Source organism: Podarcis vaucheri, assembly GCF_965113315.1.
Source record: "Podarcis vaucheri genome assembly, chromosome: 6".
NCBI classification, from domain to species: Eukaryota; Metazoa; Chordata; class Lepidosauria; order Squamata; family Lacertidae; genus Podarcis; species Podarcis vaucheri.
Window position 1 is genome coordinate 93,600,112 of NC_138764.1, and position 20,410 is coordinate 93,620,521.

The following is a 20,410-nucleotide window of genomic DNA, read 5'->3' on the forward strand; positions in this document are numbered from 1 at the left end:
TTAGGCCCTGGTTCAAATAATGTCAAAGCCAGCTGTTGTTCCTTTGCTCAATTTGAACTAAGTAAGAGGAACTTACCACCTGTGGATGCACAGGAGGGGCAGGAAATGAGAGTTGGCCAGCGGGTCGGATCCTTATCTCCCCAATCCATCACATGCCAAATTTGGCAGGTGGGCAGTGCTACCCATCCGTCAATCACCTGATGTCACAGTGACATCAGTGGATAGGTGCTTGAAGTCCCCCTTTTTTCAGGATTCCAGAGTGTCACACAGGACTTGCTTGATCAGCTGCTCACTGCAAAGCACTGAGCAGGGCTCTGAGCAAGGGGCTTGCAATACAGAAGAAGCCTGCCTGTCTCCTGTTGGTTATATTCCTAACAGAAATGCTCACCCTTCTTTTCCTTTTGTAAATGCTGTTGTCTGTTCCTGTTGTGAGTTTACAGTCGTACCTCGGAAGTCAGACAGAATCCGTTCTGGAAGTCCGTTCGACTTCCGAAACGTTCGACTTCCAAAGCGCGGCTTCTGCAACCAATTGGAAGCCGCAGAAGCCCTGTCGGACATTTGGCTTCCAAAAGAACGTTTGAAAACTGGAACACTCACTTCCAGTTTTCGATCGTTCGGGAGCCAGAACGTTCGACTCCCAAGGCACTCGGAAGCCGAGGTACAACTGTATATTTAAATCCTTCTGAATAGCCAAACTTGGTGATATGACCAGCCTTTTAACCTGACTGTAACACTTTATTTCTAAAGCTAGACATGCTGACAAAAATATATATATATGCAAAGATAAAAATCCCTGACTGTAGTTCAGCCTCTCACAGCCCTGGTGCCCCCCAAGTGCTGACTGTGGCTGATGGTAGTTGTAGAGCAAAATACAAGGTTGGGGAAGGCTGCTATAGTTCATTGTGATAAAATTCACAGCCGAAACCACTAGCCAACTTCTAATTCACTAGCCAAATTCAGGATGCATTTGTTAACAGATAGCCATTAATAACGTATTTTTAAAAAGTAAAATACTGTTAGAAAGCTGGGATGTACCCAAAGTCCATGGCTAAAGAGGTTCCTTTGCCCAACGCCTGCTATTTCACTTGCTCCTGGCCAAGGCACTTGCCTTTAAACATGTGCCAAACATATGTTTCTAATGGGCTTTCCAGGTTCCAACCCAGGGAATTCTTTTCCTCTTTCATTCTCCTTATGCCGTGGGGTGGGGTGTTATCACCACACCTTCAGCTTTGTCCTATCACGCACTCCCTTCCTTAGCTGCTGCGAGGCAAGGTTGAGGCCTCCCTGGGCTTAGCAGGTGAGGAAGACTGAGCATAGCACTAAGATGGAGATGCAGGACAGCCTGAGTCAAATGTAAACGGAATTTTCCAGGTTGCAGCCAGTTTTGAAAGAACAGTTTATAGCCAAGCAATGTTCTGTGAATAATGCCTGTCTTTCTTGAATGGATTACCCACACATAATTTCTTGAGCCGCCTCTGTTCAGAAATCCAGTCTGAGCTCGGGGGATTTTTACATGCAAGGAGGCTGCATAGGCACAAGCCTGTTCATTGAAATGTTTCTCTGTGCATAATGCTCAGTGGGTTCCCTTCAGCTACCATCTCATGGCTGCTAAATGTTACCACTGCCATGCCCGGTAACCACAGTTTGCAATTAATTAAATTGGAATGTGTAGATACCCCCCCCCCAAACACTCAGATTCTGTGACTTAGTTTAGAGTAGAATACATGACTGTCGTTACCAATCGCAGTTTGCACTGTACCTGAGTTCTAACCTGCGTTTAATTTTTATTTACTTTTTTTTAAGCTAGTTATGTAAGGTTTTAAAAATGTGTATTTTTTGCAGATCAAGAAAATTGATTTGAAATGATTTGAAAGCTAAGTGGACAAAGCTAAATGCTAGTCCACTTAAAAGTTGAAACTGCTTTTAGAAGACTGTTTTGTTGCACTGATAAACTGGCAATGTTGATCAATAAAATTCCTTTGTTTCTTCAACTGACTGTACCCTGTGCTCTGTCCTGTTCTTTTGTTTCCCTCTCTTACACTTTTGCTGTCCCTATATGGATGGGGCTGATGGGACCTACAATCCACCACAGGAGCTGGATGAGGTATAGTCCACTTTGTCTAACGCTGCTCTTCTTTCATGGAAAATGTCAAGGGAATGTGCCTTATACCAGTCTAGCTGAGGGCTATCAGACCTGGGTTACTGTAGGGCAGCATGAAAAGCTGCTTTGGTAGTGGGGTGTATCTTTGAGGTTTTGCAGCTAGCTTGCATGCTTTACTTCCATATAACTGAAATGATCCCCCCCCCCATGAATGCTGAGGTGGTCAAGCCTACATTCATAGTTAGATTGAATATGGAGAAGAGAGGAGAAAACCCATTGAGTCACAACACACACACACACACACACACACAAAAAAAAAACAACCCCAGGCACAAATTCATCATAACACTTGACTAATTCAATGAACTGGGCTGCTTTTGGGTCTGATCTGAAGTTGTGATAGGTTTCAAACATAGATTGCCACCGCAGATAGAAAATATCTTGACCATCATATCAAGAAACTTCTAAGGCCAATGGGGGGGGGGGAGCTGACCGAGGTTCACTCAGTACATCTTAGGCTGCAGCCCTAAGCACATTTTCTATTAAGTTATTATAATTATATCACTTATTATTTATATGCCTCCCATTTGACTGGGTTGCCCCATTGGACTTAATAGGACTTGCTTAAGATGGCACAGATGGTCAAATCTATTCTGTTTGTTTCACATCTCTGTCCTGTCAGTGGTCAGGGTGGCTTGCATTTTCTCCTTGCAACAGCTCAGTGAGGTACCTTAGGCTGGAAGAAAGTCACTCACTCACTCACTCACGGTCACCCGGTTTGCTTTGTGGATGGGTTTGGAATTAAATTTCCATCTCTGTCTCACCACTTTAGCCAAAGGATAGGGAGCCTGTGACCCTTCAGATGTTGTTGAGCTGCTAGCAGCCAGCAGCTCCATCCACCATGGTAAATGGCCATGGCTGATGGGAGTCGTGGTCCAAAATAACACCTGGAGGACTGCATGCACCCCCAGACCTGCTCTGGCCACTGTACAACACTGTATTTGTAAAGACCCCGCGCGTGTGCTTTGTCATTTCTTTAGTTAAAAATATAGAATCATAGAATTGTAGAGTTGGAAGCGTCCCTGAGAATCATTTAGTCCAACCCCCTTGCAGTGCAGGAATATTGCAGTTGTCAGGCAAGCCTCACAAAGCAGTTTACATTATTCTGTTGAGGAGCAATAAGCACAATTTAAAATACTGTAAATGAAGCAGCAAAAACCATTTACAAGGAAAAGAAGCATTTTGAAAGCTGGATCTAGCAGGGTTTTGGGAGGGAGAGGCTGCCTCAGCCAGAATACCAAGAATGAGATAATGGGCTGAGTTCCAAGGGTGGTGGTTGCTTATTGCCTTCTCTCTTGCTATTATTTTCAAGAAAGGACAATGTACTATAGCACCCAAATAAGTTATATCAAAGATCCTTTAAGGCCCAAGGATGTGGGAAACAGGTTTTCTAGGTGTTGGTTTTGCTGCAGGGGAAGAAATAGCATGTGCAGAAGGGTGATGCCTGCACTGTCCCAGGATGTTTTCCGTAAGCATGCTGCTTCGTTTTGTGGATCTGCCCCATGGCCTGAGATTCAGCACAACCCAGTCAGAAAACTGTCAACTGCTCCCTTCACCTCCCAGAGATTATACAAGTAGCTGTGGTGCTTCCACTTTGAGATGGGAGCCCTGGCGAGCTCTGGGCAGAACTAACTCATTGTTACTGGCCTCTTTGCAATGCTTACTCTCCCTCCCCACCTCCCCAAAGGTAAGTGAAAATATTATTGAGATTAAGGAAAGAAATCCAGGTAAAGATTCACCAGGGGTTGAGAGCTGCAGACATGCTTAGTCAGGTGTTCACATTTAAATATGTGAAGGGGGAAACAAAATAACACAGGTAGTACCAAGTGTGCCTGAGACTTGTACATTATTATCTTAGGCTTAGAGCGTTCATTCTTCCTTTGACCCCTCTTCCAAGTGGAGCTCTCAGTCCATTCTTCCATGCAGAGTCACAGCTGCTCGGCTTAAGCATTTTTCTAGGATTGAAGCCATCGCTTCCCTTGTGAAAGGAAAATGTAGAGTAGAAATCACCCCTGTTCCCCAGCATTCCCTTCATGGTTTCTAAAAGTACAGCATGCGAACAAGGTTTAAAAATAATGTCCAGTTGGTGTTTTCATTTGGGAATGAAAGAAACTCGGAGTCTAGTTTTTGTACAACATCTCTTAAGTTTTAAGTCTATAAATTGGAAGACACAAGTCTCACTTGCATTAAAGCTAATGGTGGTGTTGTGAGCTGTGAACTGCACACAGTATCTGCATTTTGTAAAATCGCTTTCAGCAGCCGAGTTCTGTGAAAATGTTTCCTATACTCGCCTCCCACCAAAATGAGATGTTTCTAATTTACAGTTTTAAAGTGATATGTCGAGCACCCTATTTGCTTGAGGATATCTTAATCCAGCACTTCCTTTAATTTTAAAAGCAAAATTCCCCATCTTTTGTATAGCTTCCTGAAGGAACAATGCCTTTCCATTTGTTGCTTTGCCAGGAGCGACCTACAGCCAGCCATGCCTAGCGAGAGGAAGTAGACAGGATTTAGCTGGAAAGGCAGTGCCTCAGAATTATATCGCAGACACGGATAGTGAAGTTCTGTTCTTAGGCCTGTTGCTTCTTTAGGAGCTTAAGGTAGGGATTTCCTCTCTCCCTCTGCTTCAATTTCCTCCACTGTGACTATTTACTGAGGGGACAGAGAATTGGACTTCAGGCCTGCACCATCTCGAAGGCTTGAGGTGGGTTACAAAATGCGCAAATTAGATCAAACGCATACTTAAAATTCTTGGCTTTAGCCAGGCTAGGTAGAACAATGTAGGCAACACTTACAAAAGATCTTTGATTTGGGGTGGGGAACGGTGTCCTTAAACTTTGGGGCTGCTTACAAGACAGAGCTGCCAGGACTGTTGCCCACTGGGCATATATCCAAGCAAACCCTCTGCCCACGGTTAGAGAGATGCATATCTTTAGAATAAGGACATAACATCTTTGAAAAGAAAACGCCAAGACAAAGCTTTCCTTTTAGTAGCTCCCAGTCTTGGGAGCCCAGGAAGCTGCGTCAGACCGCTGGTCCATGCAGCTCAGTATTATCTCTGTCTAGGATAGCAAGCTGTCTAGGAGAGCAGACCAGGTGCTTTCCCAGATCTACCTGGAAATCAAACCTGGGGCCTTCAAGGAACACAAAGCAGATGCTCTAACTACTGAGATACCAGCTCTTCCCCATGGCAGCCCTTCAGAACCTTATTGAATGTGTTAAGCTTGCATTCCTTTATTACAGAGTACCTATGTATAACCAGGAAGGTGGTACTTAAAAAGAAAACCCAAATCCTTTTTATTTTCATTGGTTTTGCTTCAGTAGCCCTTTGTGGCATTAAACTGACAATAGGTGGCCACGAGTGGATGTTGGTTAGTTGATGGGACAAGCCTTTCCACTCTTTGAATGCTCTTTCCTCTTTGTTCCATTCTCCTGGCCACCCACAACTTTTGATTTGGGTAGATCTTTTTTTTATATATATAAAAGTTGGCTTCTTTTTATGCAGGGTCCTTTACTCAGGAAGGGTAATGTATTGACTGTTTGGGAGTTGATAATTAGCAAAAGCTATGAATGCGATGGCTGGCTCATAAGAGGTTTAAATGTTTTAAGTACCCGGTACAAAGCCAGAATCCTTACTGTAAAGTGATGGATTTTCACTGTAATGTCAGAGAACCCTTCCCACACCAATTTGTCTACTGAGAAACCTTTTGCTTGCCTCTGTTAATTGCAGAGGAACCGTTCTGGGGGAAAGGAATATATCTGAGGTGCACACTTGGTTCATAAAAATGCTGGCCAGGGCTTTTAGGCCTTGCATGAATGGAGAACGTGTCCAAAAACACACCCAGCTTTTCTCTGTAAATCTGAACTGCAGGGGAATGATCAGTAATGACGGGCAAGGTGGCCAGGGAAGCTTTCTCTGCCATAGCTGGCTTTCTTCTTGGAGAACCACTGCTAAGAGTTCAAGAAGCCTGCGAGTTCCCAGAAACACCTTTGCCTAAAGTTAAGGGATCTTGGCCTTTTACTCTGGGTTGTAATCTGATAAACTAACCATTCTTTGTATACTTTCTACAGCTCGCAGATGACCGCATGGCACTGGTGTCGGGGATCAGTTTAGACCCTGAAGCAGCTATCTGTGTAACTAAGAGGCTACCTCCAAAATGGATTGATGGAGTGGAAGAAGTGAGTTTACATGGCATGGGTGCAGCTTAACGTCTAGCTGTCTTTCTGGGAAAGCAGCAGTAAAACTTCTTAATATCTGCTTGTTCATTTAATTTATGTGTATACATACATTATATATATATATATATATATATGCTTTCGTAGATTTTCACGGGTACAGGAATGCAGGTTTTGGTGTCTTCGGGTGTCTTCCCGTGTAAGAGTCGGGGTGTCTGGGCGACGTTTCGACGAGGTCTCACTCGTCATCTTCAGGCTGGTGCTTTCGGTAACAAGTAACAAGAAGCCGAAAGCACCAGCCTGAAGATGACGAGTGAGACCTCGTCGAAACGTCGCCCAGACACCCCGACTCTTACACGGGAAGACACCCGAAGACACCAAAACCTGCATATATATATATATATATATATATATATATATATATATATATATGCAGGTTTTGGTGTCTTCGGGTCGGGGTGTCTGTGCGACGTTTCGACGAGGTCTCACTCGTGGTATTCAGAATATCACTCATGAAATCACTCAAGATATCCCTCAAGTAATTAAGGAACAAAAGAAGAAGAGGCACACTAATCTAGGAACTTCCTCTCTGCCCAGAACGTTGGAGGCTATACACCACACCCCTCAACAGTATTTATAGGAACTCAAACACCAGATTCTGCTCTGTTCCAGTAACAAGAAGCCGAAAGCACCAGCCTGAAGATGACGAGTGAGACCTCGTCGAAACGTCGCACAGACACCCCGACTCTTACACGGGAAGACACCCGAAGACACCAAAACCTGCATTCCTGTACCCGTGAAAATCTACGAAAGCATATATATATATATATATATATATATGCAGGTTTTGGTGTCTTCGGGTGTCTTCCCGTGTAAGAGTCGGGGTGTCTGTGCGACGTTTCGACGAGGTTCCAGTAACAAGAAGCCGAAAGCACCAGCCTGAAGATGACGAGTGAGACCTCGTCGAAACGTCGCACAGACACCCCGACTCTTACACGGGAAGACACCCGAAGACACCAAAACCTGCATTCCTGTACCCGTGAAAATCTACGAAAGCAAATATATATATATATATATATATATATATATATATATATATATATATATGTCTTCCATTGTTCAGGGCAAAACACAAAAGTTAGAAACCCACAGTTATTGAAAAGACATGGGGTGGTATTCAGTTAAATTTTACTTGGAGTAGACCCATTGAAAATTAATGTCCGTGGCTAAGTCGGTCCATTAATTTCAGTAGGTCTACTAGTTGAATACCACCCTTGAAGTAGGAACGTATTGCAACCAGATTGTAAAACCATCAAATCAGCAGCAGTGATGCTTATTTCACATCATGAATGCTTAGCAAGGGAGGTGTGCTTTGTGTTGCCAGTGAGGAAGCCAGCAAAATGATTTTTTTCCTTTCAAAAAAAGTACAGAAAATTTTTGAACAAGTGGAGCCACTTGCTTTGCTTTCCCAAGATGTTCTCAGGGTCAGAGAACAACTTAAAACTATAGGCAATTGTAGTACTAAAAGTTTTGGGGGAAACTTTGCCTCTGATAAAGTACCATCAGGTGCCTGGTCTTGTAAGTAACAACAGGTAACTTACACAAGTTTACAGGCATACAAACAAGCTTAAACTTTAAAGGAGAGTGGGAGGTTTTGTGTGCTAAAAAAACCCCACACCTAGCTGCTTTGCAGAAGACTGTCCTCTGTACTGTGGCTTCCATTTCTTAGGGGCAGCAGATGTTGTCACCCCCTCAAGATATCTTACGGCATTCTGTTTGCCTGGAACTTAATGGTAGTTGTTGAAAACCGTTTTACTAGTTCATCGGCATAGTCCTGCTCTGATTTCTGTTTCTAGATCTCAGAGTTGAGCTTGCTGGAAATTATTCTCTTGGATCTGAAAGCCTTGATCTCCTAATCCTAGAGGGGCTGGGGGCTGGCTTGGCTGTGGCTATCACACACACAGAGAGAGATTGAGTTCAGGTTGGAATGGTGCAGTCATTTGACCATGAAGTAGGACTAGTTGTCACCAAATATAGCCCTTGACATCTCCTCTCTCACACACGCAAACACACCCACCCACCAATTATATGGAGGAGGAATGGTCTAAACCAGGGGTCAGCAACCTTTTTCAGCTATGGGCCGATCCACTGTCCCTCAGACCATGTGGTGGGCTGGACTATATTTGGGGGGGGGGGATGAACGAATTCCTATGCCCCACAAATAAGCCATGGATGCATTTTAAATAAAAGCACACATTCTACTCATGTAAAAACACACTGATTCCCGGACCATCCGCAGGCCAGATTTAGAAGGCAGTTGGGCTGCATCTGGCCCACAGGCCTTAATTTGCCTACCCCTGGTCTAAACTCAAGCCAGACTTGCTTTCCTCTGGTCATTGAATTGAAGCATCATGTCTGAAAGGTTGCTAAGAGAATGCTTGTGTGTACAAGGCAAAAATGGAGTGATTTCTCTATGGATAGCAAACATGATTTTGCTTAATCATAGTCCCATCATTTATCTGCTGTTGTTCAGAACCGTACTAAATTTGCCCTAATTTTTATTGCTCTTTTAGATCCGGTATGAGGTCTCCAGGATAAAACAGAAGATGAAAGAATTAGCCAGTCTGCACGACAAGCATTTAAACAGGCCAACTCTGGATGACAGCAGTGAAGAAGAGCACGCAATAGAAATAACTACCCAAGAAATTACACAGGTGCCCATGAGGGGGTTTCTCATCATAAATGAGTCTTGGTGTCTTTTTCAGTTCTTCTGTTAGTGTTTTCATTTTTCGATCAGGCAGTGACTGAAATTGCTACTGCAGCTCAGAGGTTAGGTTGCTTTATTTGTTTAATTTATTTGTTATGTTTACCTTCCTTGAAATAGTTTCCTTGAGCTCTTGAAGTGGGTTACAAGTAGCTTTGGTTTGCCCTGGGCAAGATAAAGCAAATGACAAATTTAATCAATCAAATATTTCTTGCTTAGGGAAATTAGCAAAAGCTGTGCAACAACTGCACTTAAAATATTTACTTGCACAAAACACCTAAGTGGTTACTGCACTATGATAAGTTTATCGTGTGGCAAATAGTGGTCTGAGTTCACCTGTTGTTCCTACTGCCTGAGATCTGCAGAGAAGGCTTTATGCTCCTCTGAGCCATTAATTGCTTAGGTGAAAGAGAACAAGGTCTCTTTCAATCCGGCCATCCCTTTATGGAATTTACGTTTAAGGAAGCTTTCTTTCCAACCTGTTCTCTGGTTGGTTCTTGTCAGTTTGCAAAGAGATTTCCGCTCTGGAAATCCTTTCCTAATATTGAGCTGATTCTGATGATTGACTTTGTTATTTCTAGTTTTTGTGATCTGCTATTGCTGCTCGCCGTTTGCATGGGTTTAATGGCTTTGGAAGGTCTGGGCGAGTAATGTTTTTATACAGGGGTTTGATATGGTGGTCTTGTTTTGTTTTAAAGTGATGTGCCTTGAGTAGCTTTTTGTGGAGAAGGCACCTGATAAATGCCCCAAAGAGCGGCTAGCAACTTCAAGAGAACTAAACAGATTGGTTCTCTTTGATTTAGGCAGACATTCCCAGCCACTTCATTTCCACCATTGTACAATGGGAATAACCAGGGACTTAGCACACACAATTTACTGTAAGGATAGATTAGGTCCAGCCATTAAAATATTTGCACATTCATACAACTCTGTAAGTGATAGCTAAATAATAATATTTCAGTTAGAACGCAGATTTCTTAATTGTGTTTTTTTTAAAGAATTGTGCAAATAGAAGGGCTCTTCTACTACTAGAAATTTCTTCTCTTCTGTCTCCCCCCCCCCCCAGTTGTTCCACAGGTGCCAGCGAGCAGTCCAGACGTTACACAGCAAGTCTCGAAGCTGCACAGACCAAGAGCGGCAGCTTCTGAAGAACGTTGTGTCTTCTTTAGCGCAGTCCCTTCAGGACCTGTCTACCAGCTTTAGGCACGGGCAGTCTGACTATCTCAAACGTAAGGAGCTAGATTAGTTTAATACTGAGCTAGATTAATTTTGCTCCTTTCCTACTAGGCGCTATGTTCATTAGGTAACTAGCACTAATAAGCCTGGTAGGGTTGGTTAGATTATGGCTATTTTCTTGGGGCTCTGGGAGGAAGCAGATGAGAAATATTCATTTATTTGTAAAACACAGTCGCCACTTCTGTTTCAGTTTTGGGGAACAGGGACGGGTAATTTCTCAACCTACCAAAGTCTGCATTTGATAAGCAGTGCCGAGTACGCTTTAATAAATGCATCATTTATAGCCACAGGGTTTTTTTCTTGCTCCTGCAGGTATGAAGAATCGAGAAGAAAGATCCAAACATTTCTTTGACACTTCAGTTCCCCTTATGGATGATGGTGAGGACACAACACTATATGATCGGGTAAGTGCAGGAACTGTTAAAGATGAATAATGATTGTATTTGAAAAGGCGGTACAGTCATACCTCGGGTTACAGCCGCTTCAGGTTGCGTTTTTTCGGGTTACGGACTGCCAAAACCCGGAAGTACCAGAACAGGTTACTTCCGGGTTTCGGCAGTTGCGCATGCGTGGAAGCGCTAAATCGCGCTTTGCGCATGCACAGAAGCGCTGAATCGCAACCTATGTGTGTGTAGATGTGGGTTGCGAATGCTGTAGGTTGCGAACGTGCATCCCACATTGTTAGGGACCTGCCATCAGCTCAGAGGCGAGAGGTGGAAGGGCAGTTGTGTTACAGGGAGCCCCCGAAGATCTTGCGAAGCAGTTCTTTCTCTGGCGAAGAGGGAAGTGCCGCCTCCAGTGGGGAAGGGACGCAGAGATCAGAAGATGCTAGGGAGAGCCTCAACACCGAGCCTTAGCAAAGGGGAGGGGAGGCAAGTCCCCCTTTGCCAACGCTCACATTGCGCAGTAGGTTTGCGCGCAGAGAGAGGAGGAGAAGGATGAGGGTCACACGACTGTTATGCTGGGGAAGGTATAAGGATCGCCCACTCCCAGATTCTGCTAGCGACAGAGCAGACATGGACTTGCCATGCTCTGCACTGTAAAATAGTTTGTACAGATAATAAAGCCTGGAAAAGACAGGTTGGAGTCTTGCCTGTTTGCTCTCGAGCAACCACACCATCACCCGACATGCATGGATCACGTTTGCAACCTGAGCGTCCACTGTATTTTAATTTTCATCCAGTAGAACAAATGGAGCATTGTTGTTTCTAAAAACAAATGAATGGCAATCCGCTATCTGTTTGGCAGTTGATCTTTCTATGTGTCCCTGACTTTGGTGGTGGGGAAAGAGATTTAAGTTAATGAGTTGCCATTTGTAACAACCAGGCCATCCTAGTATAGCAGGTGTGGGGAACCTTGGCACCACCAGGTGTTGCTGAACTACACCTCCCATCAGCTCCAGGGAACTGAGATCTTTCACCAGCCTTTCTGCCAAAGGTTCTGAAAGAAAAAAATGTGCTTGCTCTGGATTTTTAAACCATTGTGTTTCTACTGGTTACTTAGTCGGGACCCACGAGTGAGTCACACCTGGGCCTGAGCGGGGCTGGCCCAATATCACCATTGCAATTTTATTTATTTATTTTAAGAAAAAGAGAGAAAATGGACATGTATGATTTTTTTCTTAAAAAAAGTTTAGTGATATGTTGTAGGTTGGGGTCAAAAGAGAATAAGAATTTGTCAAAGACGAATGAGCTTTTGGTATTTGTAAAATTGTGGGGTATTAGCAACTATTTACACTCAATATCTTTTCTTTTAAATAAGGGCTTTACAGATGACCAGCTAGTATTAGTGGAACAAAACACAGTGTTGGTGGAAGAGCGGGAGCGAGAAATCCGACAAATTGTACAGTCCATTTCTGATCTCAATGAAATTTTTAGGGACTTGGGATCCATGATAGTGGAACAGGTATGTGTCTCTAAGGTTCTGCTATGTTACTTGCATCATATGAAGCTCCCTTGCATGGAAGCTCCTTCCCTGCCCATAGATGTGCACAGAGCAACAGGTGTATTTTTCTATAGAGGAGGATACAATGCCACTCTGTGTAATAACACACTTTCCTAAATACCTGCAGAAGAAGCTTTATTGTGATGAAAGCAGAAAACTTAAATATCGTGGCCCAACCAAAATTTTGCCAGCCACCACCCTTTGATTTCTTGTACAATATCCCTTTAATAATGAGCGTGTGTTCCTCTTTTCAGGGTACAGTTCTGGATAGGATTGACTACAATGTTGAACAATCATGTGTTAAAACAGAAGAAGGGTTGAAACAGCTACATAAGGTAAGCACAAAGTGTACAGTACTGATTCTGTCTAGGAACGGCCATGAAAGACCAGGTAGAAACTTGAGGCAAGGTGTCTCTTTCTATGGCAGTCTGTTTTTCATGGGGTTTCAACAGGTAGTTTAGACGAACAGGATGCAATCAGCTTAAAGTGAGCGATGTTGGACAATGATTTCACAAAGATCCGTATAGTTAAAGCTATGGTTTTCCCAGTAGTGATGTATGGAAGTGAGAACTGGACCATAAAGAAGGCTGATTGCTGAAGAATTGATGCTTTTGAATTATGGTGTTGGAGGAGACTCTTGAGAGTCCCATGGACTGCAAGAAGATCAAACCTATCCATTCTGAAGGAAATCAGCCCTGAGTGCTCACTGGAAGGACAGATCCTGAAGCTGAGGCTCCAATACTTTGGCCACCTCATGAGAAGAGAAGACTCCCTGGAAAAGACCCTGATGTTGGGAAAGATGGAGGGCACAAGGAGAAGGGGCCAACAGAGGATGAGATGGTTGGACAGTGTTCTCAAAGCTACCAGCATGAGTTTGACCAAACTGTGGGAGGCAATGGAAGACAGAAGTGCCTGGCGTGCTCTGGTCCAGGAGGTCACGAAGAATCGGACACGACTAAACTACTAAACAACAACAACAACATGGCTTAATGTGAATACTGGTGCATACTGCTGAAAAGTTCTCAGTTCTCTCTTTCTGTGTTCCTCCTGTCGCGGTGCCTACAGGGAAATGAGCCAGGGTCTGAATCTGGGCTTGTAGCTTATTTTCTTCAAGCAAACAAGAAGCAATAAGTGAAGAACTTTGAGCCTGTGTCCAGACATCACAACAAGCGAGGGCTGTGGGTTGTTTCCTGGCATTAAGGGAGGAATGCAGCAACATTAAACCATGGTTCGTTTTAAGCTATGGCTTAATGTGACATATCAATCAGTCCTGAAAGTTAAGTTACGACTTTTCGATAGCGCTTGCACCACCTGGAACTCTTGAGGAAGCCTGTTTTGCAAAATGGATCCTCTCTCCATTTATTTACTTTTGTCAGCTTGAATTGTCTCAGCCTGAGCTAGGCGTGTTGCAAGCATGGAGTAACCATCGTGTAGGTTGTGCTGGGATCAAATAGTGGAGTGAAAAATGTGGTCCATCAGACCTGCGATGCAAACTTCACTATATAATCAGAATATATTTAGGCTGCAATCCCATGTATGCTTACCCAGAAGTAAGTCCCATTGAAGCAAAAACCAAAAAAAGCCCTCCTTCCTTATAACACAGTTCTTGTATAATAAAACATGTCAAGTCAATGTAAAATCTGAGTAGGACCATGTTGTAAAGTCAGCAAGATAATGACTGTTAGGTAAAACTGCCAGGTTTGTTTGTTCTTCAGCATGTACATCTTGGGACGCAGGTGGCGCTGTGGGTTAAACCACAGAGCCTAGGACTTGCTGATCAGAAGGTTGGCGGTTCGAATCCCCGCGACGGGGTGAGCTCCCGTTGCTCGGTCCCTGCTCCTGCCAACCTAGCAGTTCAAAAGCACATCAAAGTGCAAGTAAACAAATAGGTACCGCTCCGGCGGAAAGGTAAACAGCGTTCCCGTGCACTGCTCTGGTTCTCCAGAAGCGGCTTAGTCATGCTGGCCACATGACCCGGAAGCTGTACGCCGGCTCCCTCGGCCAATAAAGTGAGATGAGCACCGCAACCCCAGAGTTGGTCACGACTAGACCTAAAGGTCAGGGGTCCCTTTACCTTTACTATGTACATCTTGCTAGCATGAGTTACAGATTATACATTTGAGTGATGGCTTACATTACCCCTGCTGCTGAAAGCATGTTCAAAATAATTGCAGTATCTACATGGGGGAATCTACATTAAATTTGCTCTGTTGTTTTTGTTTTTTCCCAGGGTCAGTGCACTGAATTCTCTTTTCTTTTATCCACAGGCTGAGCAATACCAAAAGAAGAATCGGAAGATGCTTGTCATTGTCATTTTGTTTGTAATAGTAGTTGTCCTTATCATTGTTCTCATTGCTGTCAAATTTCGCTAGGTAGCACTCCTGTGATGTTTTCATTTCTCTGTGTTTGTACGTTTTGGAAGGTGGGGGTGTTGTGCTTTTCCTCCCCCCGCCTTTTCTTTTTTGTTTGTTTCTTACTGATACAAGTGGTTGAGCCTCTCACTCTGGAAAGCTGCTTTTTGAATGAATGTAGAAGCCCTGGTGGTGCAAGGTCTGTGCAATGGTTCTGGAGGAAAAAACAAAAACCCTTTCTGTTTTACATGCTAAATGACTGCGCAGGTAGTGGTTTGCAAAAATGCGGGCAAAAATTATTGGGAATTTTGAGAAATGCTCCCAAACTAGGCATCTGGTTATTTATCCAGGATGTAGAACACTTAAAATGCATCTTTAAAATTAAGTTGCGGACTGAAATGTTTCAGAAAAGCATCATAATTTAGTTGTATCGAGAACCCAATAGTGTTGTTTGCCAACATTTATGTTACGGTTAATCTTAGGTTTTTGTGAGCTGCCTAGGTTTCTTTTTGGACACAATACCAAAAACTATGGGTTGGTGGTAAAACTGCCTTAAGCGTAAGAAGTGTTTGATTTTAACTAGTTTTCCTCCAGATTTAAGACCTGTGTAGACTTAGTGAAAGTGAAACACTTTTTTAAACAGCAGATAATTCATATCATGTGACTTGAGTGGTATTTAGCAGTGTAAATATAACACCCAAACCATAATGAGTGCAACAGAAATTTTAAATTATTTTCTTGGCTTCAAATAATCCAGAATGTGCTTCTTTTCTCCCTGCCTTGCCCCGACACATGTCCCTCCCCTAAACTGATTTATGCACTGTTGTTGTTGTTCTACTACATATATTTTGGAATTTTGAATATTAAGGCCACAGCTGGAAGGAAATCTTTTGCTTTTCTCCTCCTCCTCTCCCCTGACCCCAAATCTTTATCCACTATCATGTGAGCATCGGTGGTGACAGCCTTCATCCCCTACTTCCAGATACTGAATTGGAAAAGGGATGGTGGTTTTTCAAACATGTAGCTTAAATCAGATGAAATAAGCTAACCAATGCATATATCGGAATCATGAATCTGAATAGAATAACTTTTGTCCTCTGTCGGGCTGTGGAAATGCCTCAAGAGAAACTGGAGTCAACAGCTGTGATTTAAAATGCTGTGCTGCTTCCTCTAACGCAGATGGCAACTCTGCTAAGGGAGCAGTTTTTAGCAGTTTTAACTGGATCCTAAAAGTGCTGGGCAACTTTAGGTGCCTTTGCTTCATTCCTTTGTTGTTGTTGTTTTTTAAAAGATACCATTCCTTTTGTGAATAATTTATTTAAAGCTTGTGGGGATGCATCTTTGCCAGTGTTTTGCAGTCACTGTGATCTTGTCCGTGCCCTCTGCACCTCACCTTTCCCCCAGCTTTTTGCACCACTCAGATTTCTTTGTAGAATGATGGAAACAATAAAGAGACTATTGCCTTGATCCACACCAGGGTTAAGCCTGCTGGTTAGAACAGAGGATAATGTCCCCCTAGGAATGGCTCCTGAAAAAATTATCTGAAATGAAGAGGTGCAGTATACCAGTGTTGTGGTCTCATGCTGCTCCCTATGTCAGTGGGGCTTGTCCCTGTGGGTTGTGTTCAAGTCAGCACTTTCAGATCTCTCCTACTCGTACAGAGCATCAGATAGGGCTACAAAATGAGCCCAGTCTTAACAAGCTACATCTTCATGATGGGGCAGTATAACTAAAGATCATGGCTCTGGTGGTGAATGGTGGCTGCTGTCAAGGCCTGTACTTCCTGCTTTTCGGACGATTCAATATATGACATGACACCACAAAATGCTGGGAACTAGAATTGCATCAGTGAATAGCTAGTTTGCCCACCTTGCAGAAATGTGTTGATGCTTTCATAGCTGGGTGTTGTTGCAGCTGTACCAGACCTACTGCTTAAAAACCTCCCAAGGAGGAGAGCCCACGACCTCCCGAGGGAGACAGTTCCACTGTTGAACAGTTCTTACTGTTAGAAAATTCTTCATCATGTTGAGTAGGAATTCCCTTTCTTGTAACTTGAATCCATTGGTTCAGGTCCTACCCTCTGGAGCAGGAGAAAACAAGCTTGCTCCATCTTCCATGTGACAGCCCTTGAGATATTTGAAGATGGCTATCACATCTCCTCTTAGTCTCCTCTTCTCCCGGCTAAATATACCCAGCTCCTTCAACCATTCCTCATAAGGCTTGTTTTCCAGACCCTTGATCATCTTGGTCACCCTCCTATGCACACATTCCGGCTTATCCATATCCTTCCTAAATTGTGGTGTGCAGAATTGGACACAGTATTCCAGGTGTGGTCTAACCAAGGCAGAATAGAGCTGTACTATGACTTCCCTTGCTCTGGACACTATACGTCTGTTGATGCAACCTGGAATAGCTTTTTTTTTGCTGCTGCATCACACTGTTGACTCATGAAGCTTGTGGTCCACTAAGACCTCTAGATCCTTGTCCCCCATCTTATATTCCTGCCTAAGTGTACAGCCTTACCTTTGTCCCTATTTAATTCATTTTGTTCATTTTGGCCCAGTTCTCTAATCTGCTATAAGGGCATCTTAATGACCTAATGATCCCAATTCTATCTTCTGTGGCATTAGCTACTCCTCCGAGTTTGGGGTCATCTGCAAATATGATGAGCATCCTCTCAATTCCTTCATTTATAAAGATGTTGAACAACAACGAGCCCAGGATAGAACCCTGTGACAACCAACTTGTCACCTTTTCCCTGGATTATGAGGAACTATTCGGTTGATTGAACAGGACGTTTAACTGAATAGTGCTTTGAACTCTTCCAGCTTTGATTCTCTGTCTGGACTATACCACTTCTAACCATAGGAGATAGGGGGTGGCTCACACGATTGAATGCTTCTTTCTATTAAACAAAAAATCTCCACAAATAGAAAGCTAGATACTAGGGAGAAGGCAAGATTTGCACCTTTCTCTTTGATGCTTAGTTTTCTGCAGGTGGGAATTTTTGTTTAGCTTAAGCCTTATCTAGGATTGCCATACACCCAGAATTTCCCGGACATAAGCAGGATTTGGTCATCGGAAACAGTGTCCAGGCGGAAATCGCTGAAATGTCTGGGGAAATCCAGACATATGGCAACCCATGTTGGAAGTGTAGTTTTTGAAGAATTTCCTTAAAAATAGCTCAAAAACTTTTGTGTCCGGATATTTACATTTTGAAATATGGCAGCCCTAGCCATATCTGTCTTAGATGAATTGGTGTAGCCAGGACCCAGGTTTACAACCTATGAATTAAATTAAAATCATGAACAATCGAACATAGTGCTTTCTCTTCCTTCCTAGTTCCTTCATTTTTTTCCTTTGCCCAAATTTGACATGATGGTGTTGAAATGGTCCATAAACAATTTGCTACTGTCAATTCGAACCCTAGAACACATCTAAGTGTCTGCCTGTACAAAAATTCTCCATAACGTGACCCACTGTGCCAGCATTGATAAGATTGTCATTTTATATAGCACCGTTCATGTATATTAGGGGCGAAGAATCTTCTTTTTTTTCTGCCTGAAAGCTCTGCTTCCTACTGGGCAACATTGCCAGGGACATATGTCAACAGCGGGTGCAGTAAGAGGCAAGGGCACAAATGTAAATTTTAACCTTTGTACAGTTGGCTAGTTTATTCTTCACCCAGGCAAGCAAAAGGCATTGTCCATGTTCAATTGCAAAAGCACTTGGATGTGAAGCAAGGCAGTGAGAGGTATGCCCCAGGGGTAGTTCCAAGGGCCAGACAGAGGTGCATTTGGCCCCTCGGAGTGTTGTTTTCCCACGCTCGATGTGGCTGCTGGCTTACGGAATAAACGAATAGCTTTCTGCTTCAAGAAATGTACAGTCTCTAAGCTTTGACAATGCAGAGAGAATGAGGACTAAGCTAACAGCCGATGAATGTGAACCAGTGCAACTGCATGTACTTTAGACTCACTGTTTCCAAACTCTGAAAGGCAGCCAGGAATTGCTGAAATGTTCCTCAAATCCAAACGCTGATGGGGCAGAAGGAAGAACGACAAACTTCTCCAGCCATGGGGTTGCAGAATAATACCTGAAACGCTGTCGCAACAATAGCTGGCAAATGGCATGTATTATTGCAGACCGTTTTTCATTCATCTGCCTGGCTTAAAATTCAAAGCCTTCTGCGTATAAATACAGACAGGAAAAAGTGGGCAGCAAACATATTTTGGGGGTAGCAGTTTTAAATCTATTTCACTGCCATCCTCAAAGAACCCTGTGAAGAATGATGCAAGCTAATGACAGGCCTACTCGGAGCAAATTTGTTTAAATTAACAGGCATTGCTAATTTAAAATTAATAATTGGTTGGATGCAACTCAGTGCTTTTAGTATACCTAGAGCCGTACATGCGCTTTTTGAGTCTTATCATTTCATGGTTATAATATGAAGTCTCACATCTGGGCACTTAGGTTTCCCTTTTGCGAGAATCTGTTTCACAGAACAAAACCCAGGTGGGAAGCATCTGATAAAGGCTTTATTATTGTTAGCATACCCATCCTGCCTAAAAATGTGTGATTTTTTAAAAAAAAAGAAATGCCATATCTGGCGCAGAATAAATCATACAAAGTAAATGGATGCAAATTTTGCTTAACTTCCGTTTCATATATAGTGCCTAAAAAGCAAACCAAGCTCTCAGATTTTTTTTTTAAATAACAGGCTGTAGAAGCTAGGAAGGGGGTAAAAAAGTAAATCATATGGGAGAAAGTTTGAGCAAAGATACTAATATTTAAAATGGTTTCCCCCCTTCAAGATGGTTGTGGATAAAGCAAGGCAGATCAGGTGTGGGGAGAAGGAGGGCACCCTAACTGTAAGGAAAAATTAATGCTTTGTGGATGCAGGATTTAAATGTGTGTGGGACATTTGTTTTCGTGAAGACACAGCCCTGCATAGGCATATCTCTCAAGACACTAGAACAAAATCTTATCTTCAGCCAGCAGAGCTTCCCAAGGCTGTTGGGAAATCCTTCTGAGGTTCTATTTGTATATTGTACTTTACCCATTTGTAAATGTCTAGTGCACTGTGTTTTCTGAAGGTTAACACAAATCCTCAATTGCTCTGAGAACCATTAACTTGATTGGGACAATTTCTGAGGACTCAAATGTAAGATATGTACATTCCAAAGGGGTTTCAGCCCTGAGGTTCCTTCTGTTCATCCATCATAGTTTCTGTGTCAGATGACTGTAGTCCGAGAGGAATAAAGTTCTATTTAATATTATTTATTTATTGAAATTCAGTAACATTGTCGAAGTCATTTTCTACCGCTTTTAACATGCTTTCTTTCATGCCAGCCGTGTTCCAGGTACTGTAACAGAAGTGTGACATTGGTAAGACAAGTTCACAGTGGATGGGTGGAAAAGACCAGGGAGACAACAGTGAAGTCTAAGATTAACAAATGAATTGGCAGAGATTTGACAGTGATTGTCATGCCTGATTGTGGCTGTGCCTCTTTTTTGTGGACCTTTGTACAATTAAGGGGACATCATAAACTTTTATAGGATGTTTTCTCTAAACTTCTGCAATGTTTCATGTATCTCCTTCTTGGCTATGCCTCAACGATATTGTTCTTTGAAGAAGAAGAAACTATTCAGTTTTTATATCTAAAAAAGGTGAGGTGAGGATCACATATTTCCTAATTACAACTTGAAAGCTGAGACTCTGAATTACCTGCTGTACTAGCTGGGGCACAGGAAGCATTAAATTATATGTGCTTATATGTA

The 20,410-nt window shown here is 42.9% G+C and overlaps 1 protein-coding gene across 3 annotated transcripts in view; it reads left to right on the plus strand.

Moving 5' to 3' along the window:
* Window positions 1-19,926, plus strand: part of STX16 (syntaxin 16) — a 31,079-nt gene extending 11,153 nt beyond the window's left edge. For 2 of the 3 annotated variants that reach the window (XM_082226414.1, XM_082226416.1), the window contains exons 2-8: window positions 6,233-6,340; window positions 8,911-9,051; window positions 10,168-10,330; window positions 10,650-10,741; window positions 12,099-12,242; window positions 12,536-12,616; window positions 14,549-19,926. In XM_082226414.1, coding sequence (XP_082082540.1) covers window positions 6,233-6,340; window positions 8,911-9,051; window positions 10,168-10,330; window positions 10,650-10,741; window positions 12,099-12,242; window positions 12,536-12,616; window positions 14,549-14,653 — 834 coding nt within the window. In that variant the 3' untranslated portion in view covers window positions 14,654-19,926. Of the gene's footprint in view, window positions 1-2,092; window positions 2,105-6,232; window positions 6,341-8,910; window positions 9,052-10,167; window positions 10,331-10,649; window positions 10,742-12,098; window positions 12,243-12,535; window positions 12,617-14,548 lie in introns of all 3 variants that reach the window. The other variant, XM_082226415.1, reaches the window with a different exon arrangement.
* Window positions 19,927-20,410: the final 484 nt, after the last annotated feature.